The sequence below is a fragment of the Eulemur rufifrons genome, chromosome 15 (assembly GCF_041146395.1).
Source record: "Eulemur rufifrons isolate Redbay chromosome 15, OSU_ERuf_1, whole genome shotgun sequence".
NCBI lineage: Eukaryota > Metazoa > Chordata > Mammalia > Primates > Lemuridae > Eulemur > Eulemur rufifrons.
Genome location: NC_090997.1, coordinates 44,862,871 through 44,888,353, shown reverse-complemented (window position 1 = coordinate 44,888,353; position 25,483 = coordinate 44,862,871). Strand labels below are relative to the sequence as shown.

At 35.7% G+C, this 25,483-nt stretch overlaps 2 protein-coding genes across 4 annotated transcripts in view; one reads left to right on the top strand and one right to left on the bottom strand.

Annotated features, from left to right (window-relative positions):
* RARS2 (arginyl-tRNA synthetase 2, mitochondrial) overlaps nt 1–18,520 on the top strand; it is a 67,641-nt gene extending 49,121 nt beyond the window's left edge. Inside the window, exons 10-21 of the mRNA XM_069487993.1 lie at nt 4,589–4,747; nt 5,863–5,969; nt 8,760–8,855; nt 11,520–11,580; nt 12,782–12,858; nt 13,337–13,461; nt 14,401–14,468; nt 14,558–14,667; nt 15,078–15,173; nt 16,096–16,170; nt 17,834–17,897; nt 18,373–18,520. Coding sequence (XP_069344094.1) covers nt 4,589–4,747; nt 5,863–5,969; nt 8,760–8,855; nt 11,520–11,580; nt 12,782–12,858; nt 13,337–13,461; nt 14,401–14,468; nt 14,558–14,667; nt 15,078–15,173; nt 16,096–16,170; nt 17,834–17,897; nt 18,373–18,459 — 1,125 coding nt within the window. The 3' untranslated portion in view covers nt 18,460–18,520. The remainder of the gene's footprint in view (nt 1–4,588; nt 4,748–5,862; nt 5,970–8,759; nt 8,856–11,519; nt 11,581–12,781; nt 12,859–13,336; nt 13,462–14,400; nt 14,469–14,557; nt 14,668–15,077; nt 15,174–16,095; nt 16,171–17,833; nt 17,898–18,372) is intronic.
* A 1,503-nt stretch (nt 18,521–20,023) lies between these two features.
* Nucleotides 20,024–25,483, bottom strand: part of SLC35A1 (solute carrier family 35 member A1) — a 32,884-nt gene continuing 27,424 nt past the window's right edge. Inside the window, exons 6-8 of one of the 3 annotated variants that reach the window (XM_069487805.1) lie at nt 23,888–24,064; nt 23,295–23,429; nt 20,024–20,957 (exon numbers count right to left, since the gene is read on the bottom strand). In XM_069487805.1, the coding sequence (XP_069343906.1) occupies nt 20,830–20,957; nt 23,295–23,429; nt 23,888–24,064 (440 nt within the window). In that variant the 3' untranslated portion in view covers nt 20,024–20,829. The remainder of the gene's footprint in view (nt 20,958–23,294; nt 23,430–23,887; nt 24,065–25,483) is intronic. The other 2 variants (XM_069487807.1, XM_069487806.1) reach the window with 2 other exon arrangements.

The window sequence follows — 25,483 nt, the reverse complement described above, 5'->3', positions numbered from 1 at the left end:
TCTGCAGTCCACACCAGTCTCTGACGGCTTAATATCTCAGCCTACATGATGCCTTGGAGGCATGCAGCTCAGCTTGTGTGACAGAATTTGCCTGTGAGGTCCTTGCTCTGGCCCAGTTTCGCAGGCCTAGAGGCCAGCCTCCCTGTGTAGGCATACTGTGAATCATTTCCCTCTGAGGGCCTGCCACCACTCCGGGGCTGCCCAGCTTCTGCTGCTCGTAGGGGAGTGTTCCCTATGTCCTCCGCAATCTAGGAAGTTTTCCTTTCCTCTATCCTGGCATTTTTTCTGCTTTGCCATTGCCCCCTACTTTCCTTCCCAAAGCTGCCTGCCTTTCTACCCTATCTCTGCTGTCTAGGACAACGCTACCATTAAAATGTGCAAAAAATACTTTTTTTACCATGAGAAATGTTACGTTTATTAGATGCTAGAACATGGTGACCTATAACGAGATGATAATTATCATCCTTGAATAAAACTGTAAGATATTATGAATGTGATTATATATGTACAGAGAATAACAAGAGATTCCAAATATTAAAAGAAGATGAATGGAGGGTAAAATATTATTTGTATGCTACTAATGATATATTAAGGAGGAAAAATTTGATAATTAATGAATTAGTTCACACAAGTTATTTTTTTTACCTCACAGATTTTGACTTTATTAACTGTTGAAAGTATTGCTATGTTAAATTTCAATTATATAAATTTGTTTGAATTTCTTTAATATATTTTTTTAACATTAGGAATCTGTTTCAACTAGCAGTTTTCTAAGGAATTTCTGATTAAGGCATGAAACATTAAACAACTTGTTTAATTTTTTTTTAAATTTTTTATTTAAAAAAATGTTTTTTAGAAAGTCTCACTCTTGCCCAGGCTAGAGTGCAGTGGCACAATTATAGGTCACAGTAATCTTGAACTCCTGGGTTTAAGTGATCCTCCTGCCTCAGCCTCCTGAGTAGCTGGGACTACAGGCATGTGCCACTGCACCCAGCTAATTTTTTTTTTTTTTAATTTTTTTGTAGAGACAGGGTCTTCCTGTGTCACTTAAGCTGGTCTTGAACTTCTGGCATCAAGCGATCCTCCCACCTCGGCCTCTCGAAGTGCTGGGATTGTAGGCGTACACCACTGAGTCTGGCCCTTGTCTGTTTAAGTTATAATGAATTTTTGCATGTCCTTTTCCAAACAATGAGGTAAAAATTAAATGTATTTTAAGGTAGATGACACATAAATATATAGATAAAAGGGTCTATGATGTCCAAGTTATGCTGACCATTCTTAACAGTTATTCTCAGTAGTGTTAAGCATGACAAGAGGTAGGGTTGGACCCCCCAGACCAAGGAGTTAAACTGTGCCCATCTGGCTAATAATATTTGCCATCAAATTTAAGGGATTGGGGACAAGAGGCCATTATCTACCAGTTTTATTTTTTATGCTTTGTTCTATATATTTGGGTAGATCATCCCAAGAAGCTGACTGTAATTATCTTAATGAAATTCAAAATAAAATGTCATATGCTTTTTGGCAAAACATCTAGAAATAGTAAAAAGGGAAGGTTAATATGCCTTTAAGGAAGTTTAAGACATTTAGTTTATTCCCTAATGGAAATACAGCTAGTTTTTGCATTCTCATAACTAAAAGAAAAATTGTGTTTCCATCTTCAGAGACACTTATACTAAGCCACACTGTCTTATTATCAAACCCAAATTTAAAATTTTCTTTTTATTCCTTTGTGTCTAGATCTAGCCTCAAAAGGAAGCTCTCTTCAAAATACATACTTTCTAAGGGTAAAAGGTTGATGGTAACTGTAAATTTAAACTGTTTATAATTTCAGAAGTACACACCATTAAATTCATGTATGAAGGAAAAAACATTTCTAAAATAGTAATAAATATTAATAATTATTTTATATTTGCATTTACAGGCATTTGGTAAGTGCTTAAGGCTCTTGTGTTTGATAGTGTCAGTTGATTTTCAATAATGTTTGCTTTATAACTACAAATTGCTGAAATGCCAAGAATCTTCAGGTAGTAGTAAGAACTTTTTGTTTTAACTATTTCTATTTTAAATTTTAAGAAAGAGAAAAGATTCTGGTAAAGTTTTTTCTAAAATATTTATCTCTGTAACTGTAACCTCAAACTCCTGGGCTCAAACAATTCTCCTGCCTCAGCTTCCAGAGTAGCTGGGATTACAGGCGTACATCACCACACCTGGCTAAGCTTTTTATTTTTTTGTAGGGATGAGGTCTCACTACATTGCCCAGGCTGTTCTCGAACTCCTGGCCTCAAGCAAGCCTCCCACCTCGGCCCCCCAAAGTGCTGGGATTACAAGCATGAGCCGCCATGGCTAGCTGAGTTTTAAATGTTTGGCTCTTTGGGTTTAGAGTTCTAGATTTAAAAAAAGAAAAAAAGAAAGTCTTTTTTAAAAATAAGGACATTTTTGCATATGTTTATTTATAATCTCTGTGTGCATATGCATGTGTGTGTGAGATAGAATCACAAACCATTTGTGAATATATATGTCTTTACTCATATAGACTGGAGCTGGACTGTCAAGCAGTTGTCAATTCAAAAGTCAGGAAGTCTGCAGTTTACTCTCTTACAGAGACCCTCTCTGTTTTTCCCCATACTTTACCAAAATCTTCTTTCTTTGTTTTCTAACTGGCACTGTGTGCATTGTATTTACTAATAGGATCACATGGAAATTAGTTTTTTATGATATGTGTCAGGTATCCCCAAGACCACCCAATGGTTCATTGATTCACGGGAGGATTCATAGAACTCAGCATATAATCATACTCATGGCTGTGATTTATTACAACAAAAGCACATAAAGCAAAATCAGCAAAGGGAAAAAGACAAATGTGCGGTTGAAGTCCAGAGGAAACCAGGCCCAAGCTTCCAAGAGTCCTTTCCCAGTAGAGTCACAGAAGATGTGCTTAATTCTTCTAGCAACAGATTCAACAAATTATGACAACATGTGTGAAATGTCTGCCCAGGAAGCTTGCTAGGTACTCCATGGCCAAGGTTTTTATTGGGGACTGATCATGTAGGCACCCTCCATCTAGCTTGTACCCAGTTCCAGACTCCCAGTAGTAAAGCATGTGTTCAGCATAAACTGTATTCTTTGCATAAATAGTTTAGGCACAGTGAGCCACATTTATCATTTAGATTAGTGGAAAGATTCCCAAAATCCAAGTTCCCAGATGCCAGCCAGTGGCCAACATTGTAAGCAGAATGTTTTAAAGATAGCCTTCTCAGGCCTGGTATGTTAACTCTTTTTGGCACGCTATGACTTAAAGAGAGGAAAAAATTAGGTAGTTTTAACCCTTATTTAGCAGTATTTATTTGATTAAGTCTCTCATTCAAGTAATTAACACAAACCGTCTATGAAAAGTAAAACATTTTTCTCTTTAGTTGATAGTTTCTAGTGGGTATAAGCTAGTGTATCCTCCAGCAATAAAACCATTTTTTTCCTACCCAAATACTGCTGCCATGGTACTTTGATGATAATACTATAAGAGTTTAGAATCCTCAATTGTTTTGTAGTTTATTTACCAATTTACATTGCTTTCATGCTACTTTAAGATCTTTCTGGAAATAATATGATAGTTCAATTTTCATTCTTATTTCAACCTGGAAGTGAGTTACAGCTTGTAAGTAAAATCTTTTTAGTCCACATGCATAATTTCAGTACTACTTGAACTATAATATTGATATTTTAATGTCATTTATTAACATTGTATTTTGGAGACCGGAAAATGATGAAAACTTCATTGGGAACACAGAATCCTAGAACTGGAAGAGAGCCCTTAATAAGCCATCAGCTTTGCTTCAGTCATTGGGTGGGTACAGAACTAAAGCAGCCAAGACAGATGGTGCTAAAAACACTCCAGAATTGGGCGCTCCACACAGTTTTTAGGTGCCTACGTTAGAGTGTAATTAAACTAACTGTCCAAAAGGTCTTTTTACCACACCCACCTATTTTACGTGTCTTTCACAGTGAACTGTTTAGAGAGCAGTTTAAAAATCTTTCAACTGCTAAATCGTCCTTTGGCCTTTTCTTTGCCAGTTTGAGCCATCCTACTTCCTTCAACCTTTCTCAGATAAGTTGCAGGGGCAATACTTTGACATTTTGATAAAAAACAGAAGAAATGACAGCTTAGTCTTAACCAGGCGTTCTCAACGTAGGGGGTCTGTGAACTTGGATAGGAAGAAATTATACTTTATTTTCTCTAACCTCTCCAAGAAATTTATTATTTTTCTCCATTACTATATCACAAATGAATTTTTTAAAGTATTTGGTTAAATATATTTCAGTGTAATTATTTTCTTTATAATCCTATGTAATTTTTTATGCATTTAGAAACATTTGGAGGTGTCTATAGGCTTCACCAAGAGCCTATGGCAAAAAAGAAAAAAAAAAAAGTTATACTCTGTCATGAGACCAACTTGGGTAAATTCTAAATGAGAATTCTTAGAATTATGTTTTGCTTTCTTTTTCTCCTTACTGGAGAATTGTGCTTTATTTTCTTTTTCTCACCAGTGACTGGTAATGTACTTCATTTAACATACTATTGTACTTTTAGGTTTATGTACAAGTTAATAAAGAAGCAGCAGATAATAAAAATGTGGAAAAATCAGCACGTGAGTTCTTCCAGCGACTGGAAATGGGTGACATGCAAGCACTTTCACTATGGCAAAAATTTCGGGATTTGAGCATTGAAGAGTACATTCGGATTTATAAGGTACCTGTAGACTCTCCCATGATGTGGTGCAGCTCCAGACTGATACCTGTTATAGTGAAGCTGCTGCTTGAGTTCATGTCTTGAGAACAGATTTGTGGTGGAATTGAAAATTGGGACTCCAGTATTGGCTTTTGGCCTGAAAGAACTACAAAATAATTCAGAAGCAATATCAGGTGACATTCTGATACTTCATGTCTGTCTGAATTTTTTTTTTCTTTTTGAGATGGAGATCTTGCTATGTGGCCCAGGATGGTCTTGAACTCCTAGGCTGAAGCAATCGTCTCACCTCAGCCTCCATAGTAGCTAGGACTACAGGCACACGTCACCATTGTGGCCCATCTGGCTTTTCTTTTATTTATTTTTTTGTTCTTTCACTTCCTTAGGCCTGTGTGTGATGGGTATAAATCATTCATTTAATAAATATTGGGGAGGAAAGGAATGCAACAGTGAATAAACAAGGTAAAAATCCTTGCTCTTATGGACCTTTACATTCAAGCATGGAGACAGAGAGCAAACTAAACAAATTAAAGATAGGCCAAATTAAACAAGAAACTATATAGAGTCCATTGGATGATGCTGGATGCTAGCTGGAGAGATCAGGTGTGCTGTCTCTGGGTAGATTGAGTAGAGTTTTGGTAAAGAAACCCGTGTGCCTAGAGTAAGGAAGCAAAATGAACAACAATAGGAGAGAAGGTCGTAAAGGTTGTAGGATGGTGTGTTATGTAAGACATTCTCCAGGGCTATCCAATGCAGCTCTCTGTGGTAATGGGAATGTTCTATATCTGTGCTGTCCAGTATGGTAACTACTAGCTACATATGGCTATTAAGCACTTAAAGTTTGAATAGTGTGACTGAGGAACTAAATTCTCTTTTGTTTAATTTTAATGTAAATAGTCATGTGGGCCTAGTGACTACTATCCTGGACAGCACAGTACCATTGTGAGTACTTGATTGTTGTAGTGGGAGCTATTAGGTTTGAGTAGAGGAGTAACTTGATCTAATTTTTATTTTTCCCATCTATGTGACAGATGGTAGAGCATCCTTAACTTTGTCTTAGGGTAAGATAATAGGAGATTTAACTAACTTTTTTTCCTTTTGTTTCTGAATCCTATTAGCGCCTAGGAATATACTTTGATGAATATTCAGGAGAATCATTTTACCGTGAAAAATCTCAAGAAGTCTTAAAGTTGTTGGACAGTAAAGGACTGCTACTGAAAACAGTGTAAGATCAGGTTACTATTCTTAAGTAAAGTTATTTGTTCTTTGAAATTGGGGTATTGATGTGTTCTTTCAATAAGGACAGCAGAATGTGGCATTTTTTATAGTGCCTTTTACTGTTCAAAGTACTTTCCCGCATGCTGTCTTTTGTTGCCATAGCAAAAGCCTGTTAAGGTCTGGGAGAAAGGACATTATTTGTTGTTAATGTGGGAGGGAACTGAAGCGCAGAAAATAGAAGTGACCTGCCTAAAGTCACACAACCTGATAATGGTATAACTGAAGAAAGGAAATAGAACTTACTTCTGTTGACTCAGCTTTATCTTTTGTTAAAAAAAAATCTCATCCTTTTCAAAAAGGATTTAAGGCAACTTATGAAAGTAGATATGACAGACTTTTGAAAGAATAAAATGAGGAAATCAGGAAGTAGAGACAGGAAAAATAATATGAAGTCAGAGATGATATTAGTGCATCCCTGTTGGGATTCTGTTTCTGTTTTTTTTTTTTAATTGTTAAATGACAAATTGTATATATTTATGGTGTGCAACATATTTTGATACATGTATTATACATGTGGAATATTTAAATCAAGCTACTTAACGTATCTATCACCTCACATACTTACCTGTGTTGAGAACTTTTTTTTTTTTTTCTTTTGAGACAGAGTCTTGCTTCGTTGCCCAGGCTAGAGTGAGTGCCATGGCGTCAGCCTAGCTCACAGCAACCTCAAACTCCTGGGCTTAAGCGATCCTTCTGCCTCAGCCTCCCTAGCTGGGACTACAGGCATGCGCCACCATGCCCGGCTAATTTTTTCTATATATATTTTTAGTTGTCCAGCTAATTTCTTTCTATTTTTAGTAGAGACGGGGTCTCGCTCTTGCTCAGGTTGGTCTCGAACTCCTGAGCTCAAACGATCCACCCGCCTCGGCCTCCCAAAGTGCTGGGATTACAGGCGTGAGCCACCACGCCCAGCTCCATTTCTAAATTGGATTATTTCTTTGCTATTGAGTTGTTTGAACTCCTTATATATTTTGGATATTAACCCCTTATCAGATGTATGTTTTTCAGATATTTTCTCCCATATCGTAGGTTGTCACTTCACCTTATTGTTTCGTTTGCTGTGCAGAAGCTTTTAAGTTTGATGCAATCTCATTTGTCTATTTTTTCTTTTGTTACCTATTATTGGGGCCTTATTCAAGAAATCTTTGCTAAGACCATTGTCACAAACCTTTTCCTTTATGTTTTCTTCTAATAGTTTTATAGTTTTAGGACTTAGGTTTAAGTCTTTAATCCATTTTGAGTTGATTTTTGTGTGAGAATGAGGGTCCAGGGTTGTTCTTCTCCATGTGTATACCCAGTTTTCCCAGCACTATTTATTGAAAAGACTGTCCTTTCCTCATTGGGTAATCTTGGCACCTTTATTGAAGATCAGTTGACCATAAATGTGTGGATTTATATCTAGGCTCTCTATTCTGTTCCATTGGTATGTATATTTTTCTGCCAATATGATGCTGTTTTGATTACTATAGCTTTGTAGTAGATTTTGAGATTAGGTTGTGTGATGCCTCTAGCTTTGTTCTTTTTGCTCAATATTGCTTTGGCTATTTGGGCTTTTGGGGGGTTTCATATGAATTTTAGAATTACTTTTTCTATTTCTGTGAAAAATGTTGGAGTTTTGATAGGGATTATATTGAATTTGTAGATTGCTTTGGGTAAGATGGTTATTTTAATCTTTTAATTATGTGCATGAGATATCTTTCCATTTATTTGTGTCTTAATTTCTTTCATCAGTGTTACATAGTTTTTAGTGTACAGATCTTTCACCTCCTTGGTGAAATATATTCCTAAGAATTTTAATGTTTCTTGATATTATAAATAGGATTGTTCTTCTTGATTCCTTTTTCAGATAGGTTGTTGTTAGTGTATAGAAATGCTACTGATTTTTGTGTGTTGATTTTTTTATATCCTGCAACTTTACCAAATTTATTTATTCTGACAGTTTTTTGGTAGCATCTTTAGGGTTTTCCATTTACTAGATCTTGTTGCCTGCAAACAGAGACAATTTAACTTCTGCTTTTCCAATTTGGATGCCTTTTATTTCTTGCTTTCTAATTTAGGTTTTAACTTCCTGTCAGCTAAACAAACAGAGAAATAGCACCAGTCATAGGAGCCCAGGCATATGTAATGTAGAAGCAAACCAGTTGCTTAAGAGAAGTGTTTCTTTTCATAGTACCAAAGCAAAATTTCTCCTGTTGTCTTCATGAAGCATGTGGTGAATAGCATCCTCAATAATGTCCTTAAGGAAAATTTTTAGACTGTCATATAAAGATTCTACTTTTTGATCAGGCAGGAAAGACAATAACAAAATTCTGTGGTTTTAATACTCAGGTGTACTTTCTGGCATGTTAAAAAAAAAAAAAAATAGCCCAATATTGATTGTTATGATAACTTGAATTAAAAGAAGAATCTGTGACATCTCATAGTTAAGCTGCAGTTGCATGTCATTTTGCAACTGAGTATATTAAAGATTTTATCTGAATACCTTATCCAGAGCAACAGATTAAAAAAAGATAGGATAACCAAATATTAATTACATCATACTCACTCTTAAGAGATTCTCAAACATACTCCTTCTTGCTTTTTTCCACTGGTGGTTAAAACTTGAATTAACACTGCTTATTGCTGCTTAAATAACAAAAATAGCTTCTGGTTTGCCAAATATTAATGTTATAGATGTTATACTTTTAAAGGTTTTAATGTATTATGTTGCTTCAGAGTTACCCTTTTGCATTTCTAGAAAAGGAACTGCTGTAGTGGATCTCTCTGGAGATGGTGACCCCTCCTCAGCTTGTACTGTAATGCGAAGTGATGGGACTTCTCTCTATGCAACCAGGTTTGTAGCTTCTGTGAGGGTAAACATTGGAATGTGACTGTGACTTCAGGTTCTTTGTCAAGACAATCATTTTATCCTCCAAACTGTTACTAAATCCTAGTTGCAGCTTCTAAATCTACTGCTTTCACATTTTAAAAAAATTGAGTTTCTATTTATTGCCAGTTACAATTCCTGGAAAGGTTTAATATCATCAGCAAAGTGACCCCCAAACTGTTTACAATTAGTTAGACATCATAGGATTCCACAGCTGAATACATTGTTCTATACTATAAAACTGAGGGACTTCATATTCAACTATAAGTATTTTTACACTTGCACATTGGCTGGAAATGTATACTAGAACATGCTAGCTCAGTGGTGTCCTCACCCTATAAAGACCATCTTACATGCATATAAATACCAGACCTCTTTATGATTGTGGTAAAATAGGCCAAGGGAGTAGGCCATGTCACTTATGTTTTTTATTCATTCATTTCCGTGACTGCCCCTTGTGGAGGGCAGCAGTCTCTTGTTAAGTAAGAAATGGGTTTATCAAGCACACTTATTTCTGGGACAAAGCTAATAGGAAAGATAAGGTAAGACAATAGAATCCACACAAGCAAACATGACCATACCCAAGCACTGCTGGCAAGTGTCTTGCAGGCCAGAGTTTTCTATTAGTTTTCTATAAGGGTTACAAACCACCTTTGTAACATAAAGCAATGATATTTTATCGTTATTATTAACTACCATCATTTGTTCCAAACAACTTGAAATAACCAATCAAGTCTCTTACCACTTCTTGGCGAATTCATCTCCTACCTTCTGTTACTTTTTAACATTTCCCTTTATCAATTCCATGCAATTAGGATTAGAAAGTGAGAAGAACTCATGTATCTAAGTACATCCTTTTTTTTAGATTAAAAAAATTAGAATTTTTTTTGTGCCAGTGAATTATTGCTAAATAGATTAAATTAATAAACCCTTGCACTGTGGTTATAAGAAATGTCCATTGAGAATACAGGCTCCATGTCATAAAGACTCTAACTATCCTGATCTGGTATCTTTTTTGGGCTACCATTAGGTCTAGATTTTTCAACACCTATGTTTTTCTTTAGGAAAAGAAATGTCTGATGAAAATAAAGGTTCCATGTCATAAAGACTCTGATCTTTTTTGGGCTATCATTAGGTCTAGATTTTTCTGTATATTTACTCTTTCTCTTTTGTCTCTGGGAAAATAACTTTTTTTGCCACTTGTTGGAATGTTTGATTTTTCACTTTGCTTTAACTGTAGTGGTTTCTGCCTTTTAGTGGGTTTCTCTTAGAATACATCTGTGGGCGGGGGGGGGGGGGGCGCGCTGTAAATGAAAGGAGTTGTTATAGTAGACAAGGAGCAGTGCAGAATACTGAAAAGAGCAGAATGTGAGGCTGGAGACCTGGGCTTTTGCTCTGACCCATAACCATCGCTCAACTCTCTGGGCTGTGATTCTCTGCCTTCTGAAATGACAAACCTGGACCGAATGACCTGGCATTTCTTCTGGCATTCAAATTCAGTTTCTACAAACTCAACCTAGAACTTTTTCTAATATTCTTCTCTTTTGTTTTTTCATCAAGTCCAAAAGGTTTCTCTTTGTTTTGTCCTTAGCTGAAACCAAAAAATATAACAGAAGTGTGCCTTTGTGACATCATTTTTGTGATAATCTTCTGTACCAGTGTTTCCCAACTTTTATTATAATCTCTCAGAGGAACCTTTTTAGCCATATTTTCCCTAATTGTCAACCCTCATGATATTTTAATAGCACCAATATTCTCTATGCTCTACGTGTGCTTTATGCATAAGGAATAAGAATTTTTTTTTTGCCTCCATTGAGAATGCATGTGCAGTACAATGTCAGGATCATGAGGATGGGTACTAATGACAAAAGATCTAGGAATTTTTTTATTTCTCCCAGTATTATATATTGTTAACCAAAAATAGCTTTAATTTTGAACTTCAAAATTTTCATGATCCTTGACTTGAAATTTTGGTTTATGAAATTTCATGGTTTAATTTTCATTGCTTTCATATGGTTTATTTTTCATTATTTCACAGTATGTGCAAACTGAGTATTTTGTATTTAATCAGAGATAAAAGAGAGAAGTAGAATTTTTGCTAAATAACTTTATGGTCTTTTAAAATGCTTTAGAAGGTATTGCTTCTGACTGACCCAAGACTTTGAAAGTCCTTAATAGTGCTAATAGAATAGCTAAAAGATAACTTTTTATCTACTACATCACCTATCTTTGAAATATGTTCTTATGAGAATGTATTGCAGAGAAGTAACAATTAGATGATTCTTTTCAATAGAGGCTTAAGTAATCATAAAACGTTTTCCTACAGGACGCTTTGCCCAGAGCTATTTTAGTTATTATTACTTCTTGTTGTAGAGCTTTTGTTTATTTATTTTTGGTTTTTATTATTTTCCCAGTGCTGTTATTATTATTGCTTTTCCCATTATTGCTTTTCCCAAACCTATTTTTGTTGTTATTTTCTATCAAAGTATGGTATTGGGATTATGCAGGCACAAGCAAGGGTGAGATACTCCAGGCTGTGGGATAATTGGAGTTCTTAATTAGAAAATCCTCATTGCTATTAAATCAGTATTATTTCTGCTTAGTAACTCTTGATTTATGGCCATTTTTCAGAGATGTTGCAGCTGCTATAGATAGAATGGACAAGTATAATTTTGACACAATGATTTATGTGGTAAGTAATCACAATAAAGAACAAAAAAGTTACATTCCTAACTTATGAAAACTGTAGAGAGATAAATTATATGCCATGAAAAACTACGGAAAAATTTTATCAAACTACAGAGAGAATTCAACATTAAGAGTATTTAAAGTGGCAAGCCTCCATTTAAAATTTAAAAACCTTAAAAATGAAAAAGTTTACATTGCTTCTTAGTAACAAAAAGTTACCCAAATCAGGAAAATGGTTATGTGAAATTAATATGTACAGGTCACAATAATGCAGTTTTTAAATTACTTTTTATTTTGAAATGGTTTAAGACTCACAAAAAGTTTCAAAATAGTATAGTATTTCAGTGTACCCTTCTCCTAGCTTCCCCCAGAGATATCTTACATAATCTTAGTATTTTGTCAATATCAGAAAATTAACATTGGTAGAGACCTTATTCAAATTTCACTAGTTTTTACATGCACTCTTGTGTGGGTGTGGATGTTTGTGTAGCTATGATTTTATGAAATTTTATCACATGTATAGATTCATGTAACCATCACCACATTCAGAATATAGAACTATTTCATCACAAAACAAACTTCTTCATTGTCAACCACTTAATAATCTCACCTTTCCCCCAACCCTAACCCCTGGCAACCACTGCTCTCTGTTCTCCATCACAACGATTTTGTCACTTTGAGAATGCTGTATAAATGAATCATACAATATGCAACCTTCTGTGATTGGCCTTTTTCACTTAGCATAATGAATGCCCTTGAGATACATCCAAGTTGTGTGTGTCAATAGTTTGTTCCTTTATATTGCTGAGTAGTAATTCTAGTATCTTCCCCCGCTCCTTCCTTTTTGTTTGCAACCTCCCTTTCCACTAAGAAAAAAGTTGCCATCAGACATTTTTTTAGAGCTCAGCTTTGGTCTTCTTAGAGATGAAGGTCATAAAGAGCTGAGAGGGAAGGAATTTAAATAGAAGATTAAAGTTCACGTTTCCTCCTGACAACAGTAGAGTGCTGCAGCTCTTATTAATGTTTTCCTCTGTTATAGAGCACTCAACTTAGACATCCTCCCAGTGGCATCCTCTTTGTTTAAAACATATTGACTGACAGTGACTTTAGTCTCTCAAAATTCAAATATGTTAATTTGATTCAACTCCAACCTATTTTTGTAGATTAATTTATCACTGTTATTTTAAATACATTTTCTTTCCAAGACAGATAAAGGCCAACAAAAGCATTTTCAGCAAGTGTTCCAAATACTGAAGATCATGGGATATGACTGGGCAGACAGGTACTGTCTGCATGGTTCCTAATTGCTTGTTCAGGGTCAGTAAAGATTGGTGAGGGCCGCTGAGCCCAAAAATGTACCTAGTGGTCAAAGTTTTTCATTCAAACTTCAATTCTTTGTTTCAAGATATTACTGTGGAAAAGCAGATTTGATTTATGTCTTGGTTATAATGGTTTCTAGCTTATAAATGCTTAAAAAGTATATTTTTATTAGATACCCCTGCTCTCAGTGGCTTAATTTTCAAAACTCTTAATCCTCATCTCCTTTTTCTCATAAAAGCAACTAGTAATTTAATCATGTTAGTGATTATCTCTATAAAATGAAGCTGTGTGCTTAACATCTTTTGTAGCATACAACAAATTACATCATATTTCATTTTATTAATTTTTTAGTTTAGACTACTCTGTGAAAGGGTGTTATTATATACTTGGATTAGCAGTTCTTTTTTAGCTTCCAGTGAACTAATTGCCCTCTATTTCAGGTGCCAGCATGTGCCCTTTGGAGTAGTGCGGGGAATGAAGACTCGAAGAGGAGATGTCACTTTTCTGGAAGATGTTTTAAATGAGATTCAATTAAGGATGCTACAGAACATGGCTTCCATTAAAAGTGAATTCAGTTTTTTGTTGTTAAAGTCATAACTTACATGCCACTTCTATGTTTTGCTGGATTTTGGGGCAATGTGATTTATTATAACTGTCCCTCCATTGAAGTGCCACTAACCTTGTCAAAAACAGCTTTCAGTAATTTCACTAGGTACCAGAATTTTTAGACTTGCTGTGCAGGAATTGTTCATTTCAATAATCTGAACTGAGGCCGGGCATGGTGGCTTACGCCTGTAATCCTAGCACGCTGGGAGGCTGAGGTGGGAGGATTGCTTGAGATCAGGAGTTCGAGACCAGCCTGAGCAAGAAATTAGAAACTACTAAAAAAATGGAAAGAAATTAGCTGGACAACTAAAAATATATATAGAAAAAAATGAGCCGGGCATGGTGGCACATGCCTGTAGTCCCAGCTAGGGAGGCTGAGGCAGAAGGATTGCTTGAGCCCAGGAGTTTGAGGTTGCTGTGAGCTAGGCTGATGCCACGGCACTCTAGCCCAGGCAACAGAGTGAGACTCTGTCTTAAAAAATAATAATAATCATCTGAATTGATATAACTTTGGTCCTCTTTTCATGGACAGCTTTAGCATTGTCAGTCCATTGTGTGACTGGTTACGTGAAGTTCTCGTGTATAAATTGGATACAAGTCACAAGTCCTTATGACTTCTGTTTAACCTTCATTATTGGAAAACTAAGTATCAGCTATATTTGATGTCTTACAGAGGATATTTGTAAGAAATATAAATTTGAATTTTTTCCCGTTTAATGTAGGCTGGGAAAATGTCATTATCAAAGGTAAATTAACCTAAATTGGGAAAGTAAATTGTCCACTGTGAAATTGTTCTGGATTGTCAGCATACATTTTTGGCAGATTTTATGTCCACTTTGATCCCTGATTCTGGAACAGTGTCGTGCAGGTTAAAGATAGCTGCCTTTGTCCTTTTCAGCAACTAAAGAACTTGAGAACCCCCAGGAGACTGCAGAGAGGGTTGGGCTCGCAGCACTCATTATTCAGGTCTGTTAAGACTCCTACCTATGAGACCTTTTTCTTTTGTTCCATAATAGAGCAAATCCCAGCACTGAAGATTTTCTCTGTCATTTTAGGACTTCAGAGGTTTGCTCTTATCTGACTATCAGTTCAGCTGGGATCGTGTTTTCCAGAGTCGTGGGGACACAGGAGTCTTCCTACAGTACACACATGCCCGCCTCCACAGGTGAGAAGAGGCTGCAGGGAACCATCATGCGCTGTCCTTCTCCTGGTTGGGTCTTGGCTGGTGTGATTCTAAGACCAAAGGCCCTGTTTTCTGGGCTTTTCCAACATCTATTCAAACTGGTTAAAAAATATTGAGCACCTTTCTAAAAAATATTTTTATGTATACTGGCTTATTTAGTTCTCAGAATAAGCCTGCCAAAAAATATACTGTTACCTCCATTGTACAGATAAAGAAGCAAATCTAGGTAAAATTTAGATATTAGGTCAAACAATGCTGGCATCCAAGTCTAGGGCTATATAAAGGAGCCCAGAACTGTGTGTCATGAGGTAATGTTCATCACTTGCAGCTATGTGCTGTTGGATGACTTATTTAATCCTTTGATGTTTTGAACTTTAAACTTTTGATAACAGTTTGGAAGAGACTTTTGGATGTGGTTATCTGAATGACTTCAACACTGCTTGTCTACAAGAACCACAGTCTGTTTCAGTTCTCCAGCATCTTCTCAGGTATGAAGGTTTCTGACATCAAGCCTGCTTCTGCTTATTGAAATGGAGTTACTGCTGACCTCTAGAGTCAATAAGCTGCCTCCTGCCTCTAGACCTTTCCCAAAGGTATACCCAAAAAGCAATTGTCTGCCCTTTAAGCCAATGCTCAAAGTCAATCTTGCCACTGCCTGAATTAGCACAGATGCTTAGCCTCCTCTAGCCCATGTAAAGCCAATAAAAACTTAATTTTTAGTTTTGGAAAAGAGCATCTTCTCATCCTCTGATAAGTGAAGGAAAATCCGTGCCTTTGTGCAGCTTCTCAGAGATTGTAAGTCCTTCATTTGCACCTTGATTTCAGTTCACAGTCTTAAATACATATATCTATTAATATCTGATGCCCCCACACTAGGCCAGAGCCCATACCTGTTAGTTCTCACAAGGATTGTTGGTGAAGCTAGACTTGTTGGTAAATATTAGGCACATGGGTGGTTATGAACAAAGCAGTTTTCTTTGATTGTCATGCAGTGGGTCAGTGGTTTTTTTCTGGGACCAGAAAAGTTTACTCATATGTAGCTAATATGAAGAAAAATAAACCAACCTGGTTTTCATAGCACTGAGCGTAGACTTTGTTTGCTAGCTTATATTTTATGTTCCTAAACATGGTTTTTTACATTCAGTTTAACGGTAATCATTGAAGTTTTTGCTCTGGACTAGGTTTAGGGAATATCAAGATGACTTAGGAAGTCCCTGCCATCAAGCAATTTGTAAGAAAGAAAAATGTACCTTTGCCTTCAAATGTACACAGGCTTTTTTTCATATGCCTTCGACTGGCAACAATGTCAAGTCAATCTTACATCCAAGATCTTTTAACATCTTAATGTCTTAGCTTAGTGTAACGTGCACAGGCTTTCCCTGCCCACTGCTCCTATCATTTTTCTTTTAGGTTTGACGAGGTGCTTTATAGATCATCTCTGGACCTTCAACCCAGACACATTGTCAGTTACCTTCTAACTCTAAGGTACTTTATAATCTTCCTATTTTCAAGTGATAATGACATTTGAGACCTTTTGATCTAACAAAGAACCTTTCTTTAAAGTTTTCCTATAAACAAATCAGTTGGCCTAAAAATTCATATTCCTTAAGTTATAGGAACTCTTACTCCATCTTAGCAAATTAGTAATTAATATTCATTCAGTGATATAAGGCATGGTGACTATAGTTTGGTAAATGGGAACTGACAACTACATAGATAGTTACAGCCCAGTGCATATGTATAATGATAGAGTAAACCTAAGAGACAGTGTTAGGTCACCCAGTCCAGCCTTGAGGGATCAGAGAAGACTTCTAAGAAGTAGACATTAATCAGGAGAAGCAATATGGCTGGGAAGGAGGGAAAAGCCCAGAGTTGAGTAAGAACATAATATATTAAAGGAACTATAAGCATTGTCCTGGGAGGGATGAGACACGAAGCATGTACAAGCCCTTTGCCATGTATGGAGGCATTTAGACTTACATTCAGGGCAGTGGGGTCCACAAAAGGGTTTTGCGCAGAGGCACAGAAAAATTAGCTAGAGGGTAGAGAATGCATTGGGAGGCAAATCACTGACATTTTTTGATGGACATTTCATGGTGGCTGTTTTTAAAACTTTGAATAGAAGTTGAGTGTACTCTTGTATAGCAACAGCTGTATCTTCCCATAAAGTTATTTAAGAAAGGAAATTTTGCTTTTACTCAAAATTTACTGAAATCAGAGACTTATCGGGACTGTTTTCTTGGTTATACTTTTTGCCTTGTCTTCCCCAGGTAAGATTTAAACAAGATTTTTTCTTCCTTCAAGTGCCACTTAGACATACAGAGATGAAGAAGCCAGAAAGTGTTATGAAATGTCATCTAATAATTAAAACAAATGTCTTGGCCCAGCACAGTGGCTCATATCTGTAATCCTAGCATTCTGGGAGGCCAAGGCAGAAGGATCGCTTGAGGTCAGGAGTTCGAGACCAGCCTGAATAAGAGCGAGACCCCATCTCTACTAAAAATAGAAAAAAATAGCCATATAGTCCCAGCTACTTGGGAGGCTGAAACAGGAGGATCACATGAACCCAGGAGTTTGAGGTTATAGTGAGCTATGATGACCCCACTGCACTCTAGCCTGGGCGACAAAGTGAGACTCTGTCAAAAACAACAACAAAAAACCAAAATGAATGTCATTATTTTTCTGGCACATTGTTCTACACTGCCATACCTAAACAGAAAAGATACTTTAAAGAAGGTGGCCAGTGTGTGCAGAGTGGATTGATAACTAGTCTCTACCTCACCTTCTAACTGTTCAGAGGGGAAAAGGCCATGCGTGTTATACTTTTAATTTTAGGCTGCCTAAATGAGGAAAGGAATCCCCTATATTTGTAAAATTAACAATGAAATCATAATCTCAAAAATTTTGCCACCTGTTAGTAGTAGAACCAGGACCAAGATCTAAAACTTGAGTTTAGTGTGTTTTACTTTGTCTGTTGTAGAAAAGCAGTGAATTCCAGTCTCAACTTTACAACTGTGGATAAATTCTTTAATGGTTCTAAGCTTTGATTTATTTATTTATAAGTTAAAGGGAGTAAGATATCAAGCTCATATGTTACAACAAGAAATTGCTACTGGTAGTCGTCATGATTTCTCTCTTCCTATTTCAGTCATCTTGCAGCTGTGGCACACAAAACACTGCAAATAAAAGATAGTCCTCCTGAAGTGGCTGGGGTACGTTATGTTAAATGTTCTCTGTGTAATCCCTAGCAACCCTAGCACTAATATTACTGTCTTTCTCAAAATTTTTCTAAAATACTATTATATTGTTCATCTATAGCATTGTACTTACTGACTCAGGTAATAATTACACTGTAACAATCAATGTTTATATGCTTCCCAACATGCTAGACTATGAAACATATTTTCCTACATCAAGTGTTATAGTCGTAAGTTTGCCTTATCTGAAGCCATATCATATGATAAGACTGTCATTCCCACTCCATGACCCCTTGTATACCAGTCTTACTGTAAGGAATGCTAGGAATTTATCTTCCCTTGCCTACAGTAAATTCCTAGGGTACCTTGATATTTTGTTCCTACTTTAAATTAGAAGAAAAAATTACTTTTAAAACCATTCTCATTTATTTACTTATAGAGAGCTTGTTACTGAATTGAACACTTAATCATTCTTTGATTTATTTTGTAGGCCAGACTTCATCTTTTCAAAGCTGTCCGTTCTGTCCTAGCCAATGGAATGAAACTTCTTGGAATAACACCTGTATGTAGAATGTAATTTCTAATTAAAATGCCTTTTAAAATACTAAATGAATTATAGTTATCCTTAGATGCCTTGCTGTTCAGAATAGAATTTAAACTATTATTCTGTGTCAGAATCTATATTTAAGTGTGACTTACCACAGTATTCAATCTTTACCCTTAAAATAAATAAATCATCTGAGTTCTCTCATGGTCAGTAGGTACTTAAGTAGATGTTTGTAAAAACTAGGTTGAGTCTTTTAAACTCAAAGCACTGTGTTCTAATGAGGCTAAAGGATCAGGGTTTAAACTCTGGTTTGAAGTTTATTACAATGTCATTCGTTTTAGAAACTCTCCTTATAAATGATCTGTTTTTATCGAGTAATTGGTGAGGGGGAAAAAAAATCTCAATTTTCCTCTAATTGTGACTAGTTCTTAATAAAATATAGGGCGATCAGAAATAAGCATCTTTTTGCCAATATAGCTGACAGCTACTCCCAGAGAGAGCAGTTATCAGACCTTATGCTTACCTTTTAGTTGATATATACAGGTAACTCTTACTGTGTGAACTCAGGAACTGAGTACATTTGAATAGCAAGGAATTACTTGGACATTGTATTAGGATCTTTTTGTAAAATGTAGTCCATTATTGAACTATAATTTAAAGTGGAGTTTCTTAGTTTCCTTCATGTATCTGCATATTGGTAAGGTATATTTTGTGTGACTTGATTGGGGTAACATGAGCATGGGTTAGGTAACATGAGTAGGATGTGTTATGTTTATCAGTATGACCCTCATCCTCATCTGCCAGCATTTCCATTCAGGTTGGCTATAATTTATTCTAAATGTTGCTAATAGAAGTCTTCTGAATACCGATGACAATCTACTTTTACAAATAGAGAGGCAAATTAGCATGAACCAAAGCTTCTCTAGTTAGAATGAAAATTGTTTTATATACACAAGTATGGTTTACTGTCTTAGTGCTAGAGAGGACTTATCCATGTAGTCTCAATTTTAAGCAAACTAGCTTCCAGATTGCTAATTTTCCACTTAAAATAGCATTAAAATTCCCTTAGCAGAAACCAGCCATAGAATAAAAATGTACAGTAGGGACATGTTTTGCATGTTTAATATTCCTTTCCACTTCTTTGGAGAAACTTTCCCCTTCCAAAATCAGTGGTTGCCTCCTGAGTATTTGAATCTTGAATGAAACGATACAGGGAGAGTAATGAGTAGAGCCAAATCTTTACAGAAGCAGCCCACTGAAAAGACTGTTCGTTAATTCCTACAACCTAGGGTCTCACTCTGTCACCCAGGCTGGAGTGCAGTGGCATGATCATGGCTCACTGCAACCTTGAACTCCTAGACTCAAGCCGTCCTCCCGGCTCAGCCTCTCTGTAGCTGGGACTACAGGTGTGTACCACCATGCCTGGCTAAAATTCCTTTTTTTGCTTAAGGCTTGCCAGAGTCAGTTGATAACTATTATTTGCAAACAAAGAACCTTAACTGATACTATTCCACATATAGAAAATAAAAAATTATTTTTAATGTTTTTACATTATCTTAGTCATATCTACATACAAAAAAGTGATTAAACAGAATTCATATAAATAAATTAAGTTTATTGCTGAATATCCCCAGAATTTCCCCATTAACATTATAGAAATTTTTTTTTAAAACACTGAAATTTCACAATTATTGAGAGCCCAATAGTTAAACATACTTTATTAAAAAAATACAAAAGTGACATTAGAAATTTTTTTGAAGAAAAGTATATCATCTAACAGTAAAGAAATATGAACCAGACAATGAATGGCACAAATACAGCACTAAAGGAGTACTCAGTCACCACCCAGAAATCATTGTCCGAGTAATGAAATAGATTCACTTTGAAAAGTTACACATTCAGTTTGTTTCTGAACTAGCCTGTCTTGTTTCTGCCTTTCTTTTCTAAGAAAAGAGTATAGGTCTTTACTGCTGCTGGGACAAAATACTGTACGTAAATTGGAGAACAAGGAGGGGTTGTCCTTCTCTCCTGGTACCTGAACAAGAGAACAGTTAGGACAGAAATGGCTTTGGCACTTTAACCCTTAAACATTGTCCCAAACCTTGAATATTGTAGCCTCACATGATTTTTTTAAAACCGTATCACCTCCATACTTTTTATGTACATTGTATATATATATATACAATAATAAAATTCCTTCATTCTGAAACAACAGCTTGACCAAACAGTTCCACATTAAATCTCTGTATTAGCAATTCACTCAGATAGCTTTCTTCTTAATTTTTATGCCATCAGTTAATTTGTTGTTGTTTTTGTTTAAGCTACCTTCTGGGATCGACTTAAGGCTCTAGTTTAATGCAAATGGTTTAGTCTTAGTAGAAATCTCACTGGAAGCTGAAATCACACACCAATGACTCTCTCTTTTGAAGCTATTTCTCCTTGTTGGATGGATGTAGTGTCTTGTCTGGGTAATCCATAGAGATATATGGAAACACACACAAGAAGGGTACCCAAAGCAAAGGTGAGTGCTGAAAAGAAAAAAAAAAAAAAAACCTTTATCTGTATTTGTTTTATTTGTATCTTTAAACTTCACAACAATGATCAGTGTAAGATTTTGAAAACTTTTAAAATTGTGTATTTATACTGTCAGATCACATGGGAAATGAAGCTAAATGTTCTGTTTTTATGATAGTAAGGTTTAGAAAGGTCATCCATTCTAGCCAGAAAAATAAGTGCTAAAATCAAGGGAGTGTTAATCATAGACTACATGCTTTCAGAACACGAGTATGCCTGTCTTAGACCACTCGGACACATACTAACTTCCCTATTAAATATGCAAATTTTTAAAATATATATAAGTATAAAATAAAAAATATAAATACAAAAGAAAATAGAGTGGAATGTGATTTTTCCATGATATCAGAAACCTGTGAAGGTTTAGGGTAAAAGATAGTTGAGCAATATTCAGAGTTAGATGATCAATTACTCAAACCATTGCAGATTTGTGAATAGGAGATAAGGTAGTAATTTATTGAATAAAATTAAATTATTTCCTTCTAGTCTTAACCTTTTTTTTCCATCTTCAGGATACCAAGAAACTGAATTGTAACTTGTCCAAACTTGACAAGTAGGCATTATGTAAATAAATGCTTATGTCACAACTGTATATTCTTTCAAAACCAAACCATATTTTATATGGAGGACAATGGCACAGTCGTAATAGCTGTTATAAATAGCATGAAGAGAAATGACATCAAGCTATGATTTTAGTTCACCCCTAACTAGAAAAGACTATCTTTGAAAAAGGGAAGGTGGAATAAAAACTTACATCTAAATAGTTAACTGAAAGATTGCTAAGATATCCTAATTGACCATCAGTAATACAGGACATTAACCGACAGCATTTTATATTGTTCCTAAATATGCCTTAGGAGGAAAGGCATAGGATTTTGTTGAACATAAGGATGGATCAGAACTACAATTAAAAGTTCACCCAAATCAGGTAAGAAAAACATCTAAGGGAGGGCCTATAAACACCTAATACTGAAATGTTATGTGGTTGGCCATATGCAGATTATTTACTATATAGCAGGTACTATTCTAAGCACATCACCTGAAAACCACCCTAGGAGCTAGGTGATAGTACGGGTTATATAACTTCCCCTAACATTGCAAAACCAATAAATGGTACAGGCAAGATTTGAGCCATACTATAAAATGGTTTTCTAGGATTTCTGCAACATTAGTGTTCCTCTATTTGCATTTATAACAGGAGTCAATTTAAAAATGAAATGTGGGCCAGGCACATTGGCTCATGCCTATATTCCTAGCACTTTAGGAGGCCCAGCAGGAGTTTGAGACCAGCCTGGGCAGTAGCGAGACCCCATCTCTACAAAAAACAAATTAGCCAGACATGGTGACGCATGCCTGTAGTCCCAGCTACTCAGGAGGCTGAGGATCTCCAGCCCAGGAGTTTGAAGTTGCAGTGAGCTATGGTGATGCCACAGCATTGTAGTCCAGGTACAAAAGCAAGACCTTGTCTTAAAAAATAAAAATGAAATGTAATATAGGCCTGTTTCTTTTACTTAATGTAGATATTTGACAGATATTCTTAATATATTAGTTTATGGTATAATAACTGATCAGTAAAGAAAATAATTATACCAGAAAAACACGCTAAAATGTTAAGTCAGTATCATTGCCTAAATAAATCAGATGCCAACTTAATGCTGGATCTGAATTTGGAAAATTATATTATTAATAGAAGGACTAGCATAGCACTGGTGCCAGAATGCCAGCTACAGTAATGAGTTTTGTATTATATATTAAATGAAACAAAGGTATCTTTATAAAAGACGAAATCTATATTTGGACTGTATTTTCAAAACTAATTCACATCCAAATCCAAAACAGGAAGGTATAAGCTAAGGGGGGAATAAAAAATGTTTTCTGTTTTCTTCTAAATAATAAGCCTAGATAGTTTAATTCAATTGCTGAAAGTAATCATTTCCTAAAATCCTTGAGTACCTCATCATACTATATAAACGCTGAATCACTCAAGTTGTCCTGTATCTAATACCTACAAAAACGGTCCTTGACTACAAAAAATCTCTTTTTAGAGTAGCCTCCTCACTTTCACATAGAACCGGCATCCCTCAACTTAAGTGCTAGGACCATGTAGACAACCTAAGTACTGCTTAGCCACACTCCACACAACTATGAATTACACTTGTGGAATAAATTGTACCAAAACTAGGAATTTCTATAAACACTATGGCCAACTGCCATTTTTAATAAGAGATGAAATGAATCATGGAAGTGTGAGGCTCTTTCATGTTAACAACTTGATACAAACTAAGACATACTTATCTGTAATCCAAACAGCATTACTGAAGAAATGGTAGAAAGGACAATGGCTGCTGCTGCGGAAAAGCCTTTCATGATGTTGTCTGTGTACTTAACCACAACAGAAGTGTAGAGGCCTCCAACACTTGCAAGAACTTGTAAACAGAAAGAAATAAAATCTTAACACTCAAATAAAGTAAACATTCTATAAAAGTGAGGCAATTTTCATCCCCAGAGATGCCATACTAATTTGCCTAGGAAAAGGAAAATACTATTTTACTTAGAAGCAGTCATCTGAGAGAGTTTATACTAAAATTAAGTAGTAGTTCCTATGTAACACTGTTTTTCCAAAACAATGCCCAAAGGGCTATGTGGTCTACTACTAAACTGTACACATTTATTGCTAACACATTAGATACTTTTGTGGCATAGCTATCCCCAAAGTAATTTTGCCTTCACAATCAAAAGTCAGTCAATAAAGCCAAAATTACATTTTCAAACTGGTATTCACAGTACCAAAGGAATAATTTCAACAATGCTGTAACGGCTTAAAATGGACATCTAACTTAAGAAAAACAGATCCACTCAGAACCTTTCATTCCTGGATACTTACAGATGACAAACCAGACATAATATGTGTAACCATAGAAAAATCCTTTTTCTTTAATTTCAGCTCCATCTGACAAGTAGACGACAGTTAATGTCACAATAATCCCTGATAGATACATTTGAATGTTTCTCACCCAAAGGGAAGTGTCTGAACTCTTTAATACTTTTTCAAAATACACTCCTGAAAGAAAATTAGACATGCAAATATTAAGATTATTATAAATTAATTTAAAACAATCCCCTAGAGATAAAGTATACGGTTTGGGGAACAAACATACTTTACATTCGTTAAATGTGCATTTATTACATAGGTTGTAACACATGGCACACTGAACATTACTAGTTTGCATTTTTACAAAATATATAACTAGGCCAGGCATGGTGGCTCACTCCTGTAATCCTGGCACTCTGGGAGGCCGAGGCAGGGGGATCACTTGAGGCCAGGAGTTCAAGACCAGCCTGAGCAAAAGCGAGACCCGGTCTCTACTAAAAATAGAAATTAGCTGGACAACTAAACATATATAGAAAAAATCAGCCGGACATGGTGGCACATGCCTGTAGTCCCAGCTACTCAGGAGGCTGAGGCAGGAGGATTGCTTGAGCCCAGGAGTTTGAGGTTCTAGCCTGGGCAACAGAGTGAGACTCTGTCTCCAAAAGAAAAAAAACAAAAAAAGCAAAATATATAACTAAGTAGGAATTTTATAAGGTACACTTAACAGGAGGCTGTTAAATTATTAAGAACAGTTTCTGCCTTTATTATAGCAATAAGATCACAAAAGCTCTCTACTACTTAATACCAATAAATGACTTGCTGTGGTCAGCTGGAAAGCTACACCATTGGAGTGAATTATTTTAATCACATCTCTATTATATCTGCCTAGTAATGAATACTCCTAACTTTGCAAAATAACCTGTATAATCACCACTTGGAATTTTTTCAGAGTAATGTAACCAAAAGAAAATGTAAATAGAACTTGCTGAGTTTCCTTTAAAGGAATGTTCCACAAGCCACGTTCACACACAATGTCAGAAGGACCATGAACTCCCCAACTAGATAATAAACTTTGTGTGTATGTGCATTTTTCTGGGGTTGAGGGTCTTTAGATTTTTTTTTTTTTAATACTCCAAAGTAGTACATGACACCACCCCCCCCCAAAAAAATCATATACTACTGCTATAAGTCTTATAATTAAAATCTTTAATGTCCTTGTTAAACATGTATTCATTTTAAGTATAAATACCACGTTAGAGACTTAGGAATTGCCACTAAAGTACTTATCAATTAAGAAGTCTAATGAAAAGCAAGATTGTTTTTGATTAACCTTTGTTAGACCCAAGAATGCAGACAAACATAAAATAGCTATTCTTATCTCCACCTTTGATTTTACCATCTGGGAAAAACATTTAACTATTCAGTGCTCAGTTACTCTAACCACCCTCAATTTCCTCAGGTGTGTACAGAAAGGCTGAACTACGTACAATGTTGGACAAAAGCATGCAACTGTTCAAAAGTATTTTTCAAAATAAAATAGTATATTATTTGGGGCGCAACTCAATTTTTGTTCCAAATTTTTTGGTTTAGGTACCAAGGTTAGCATAA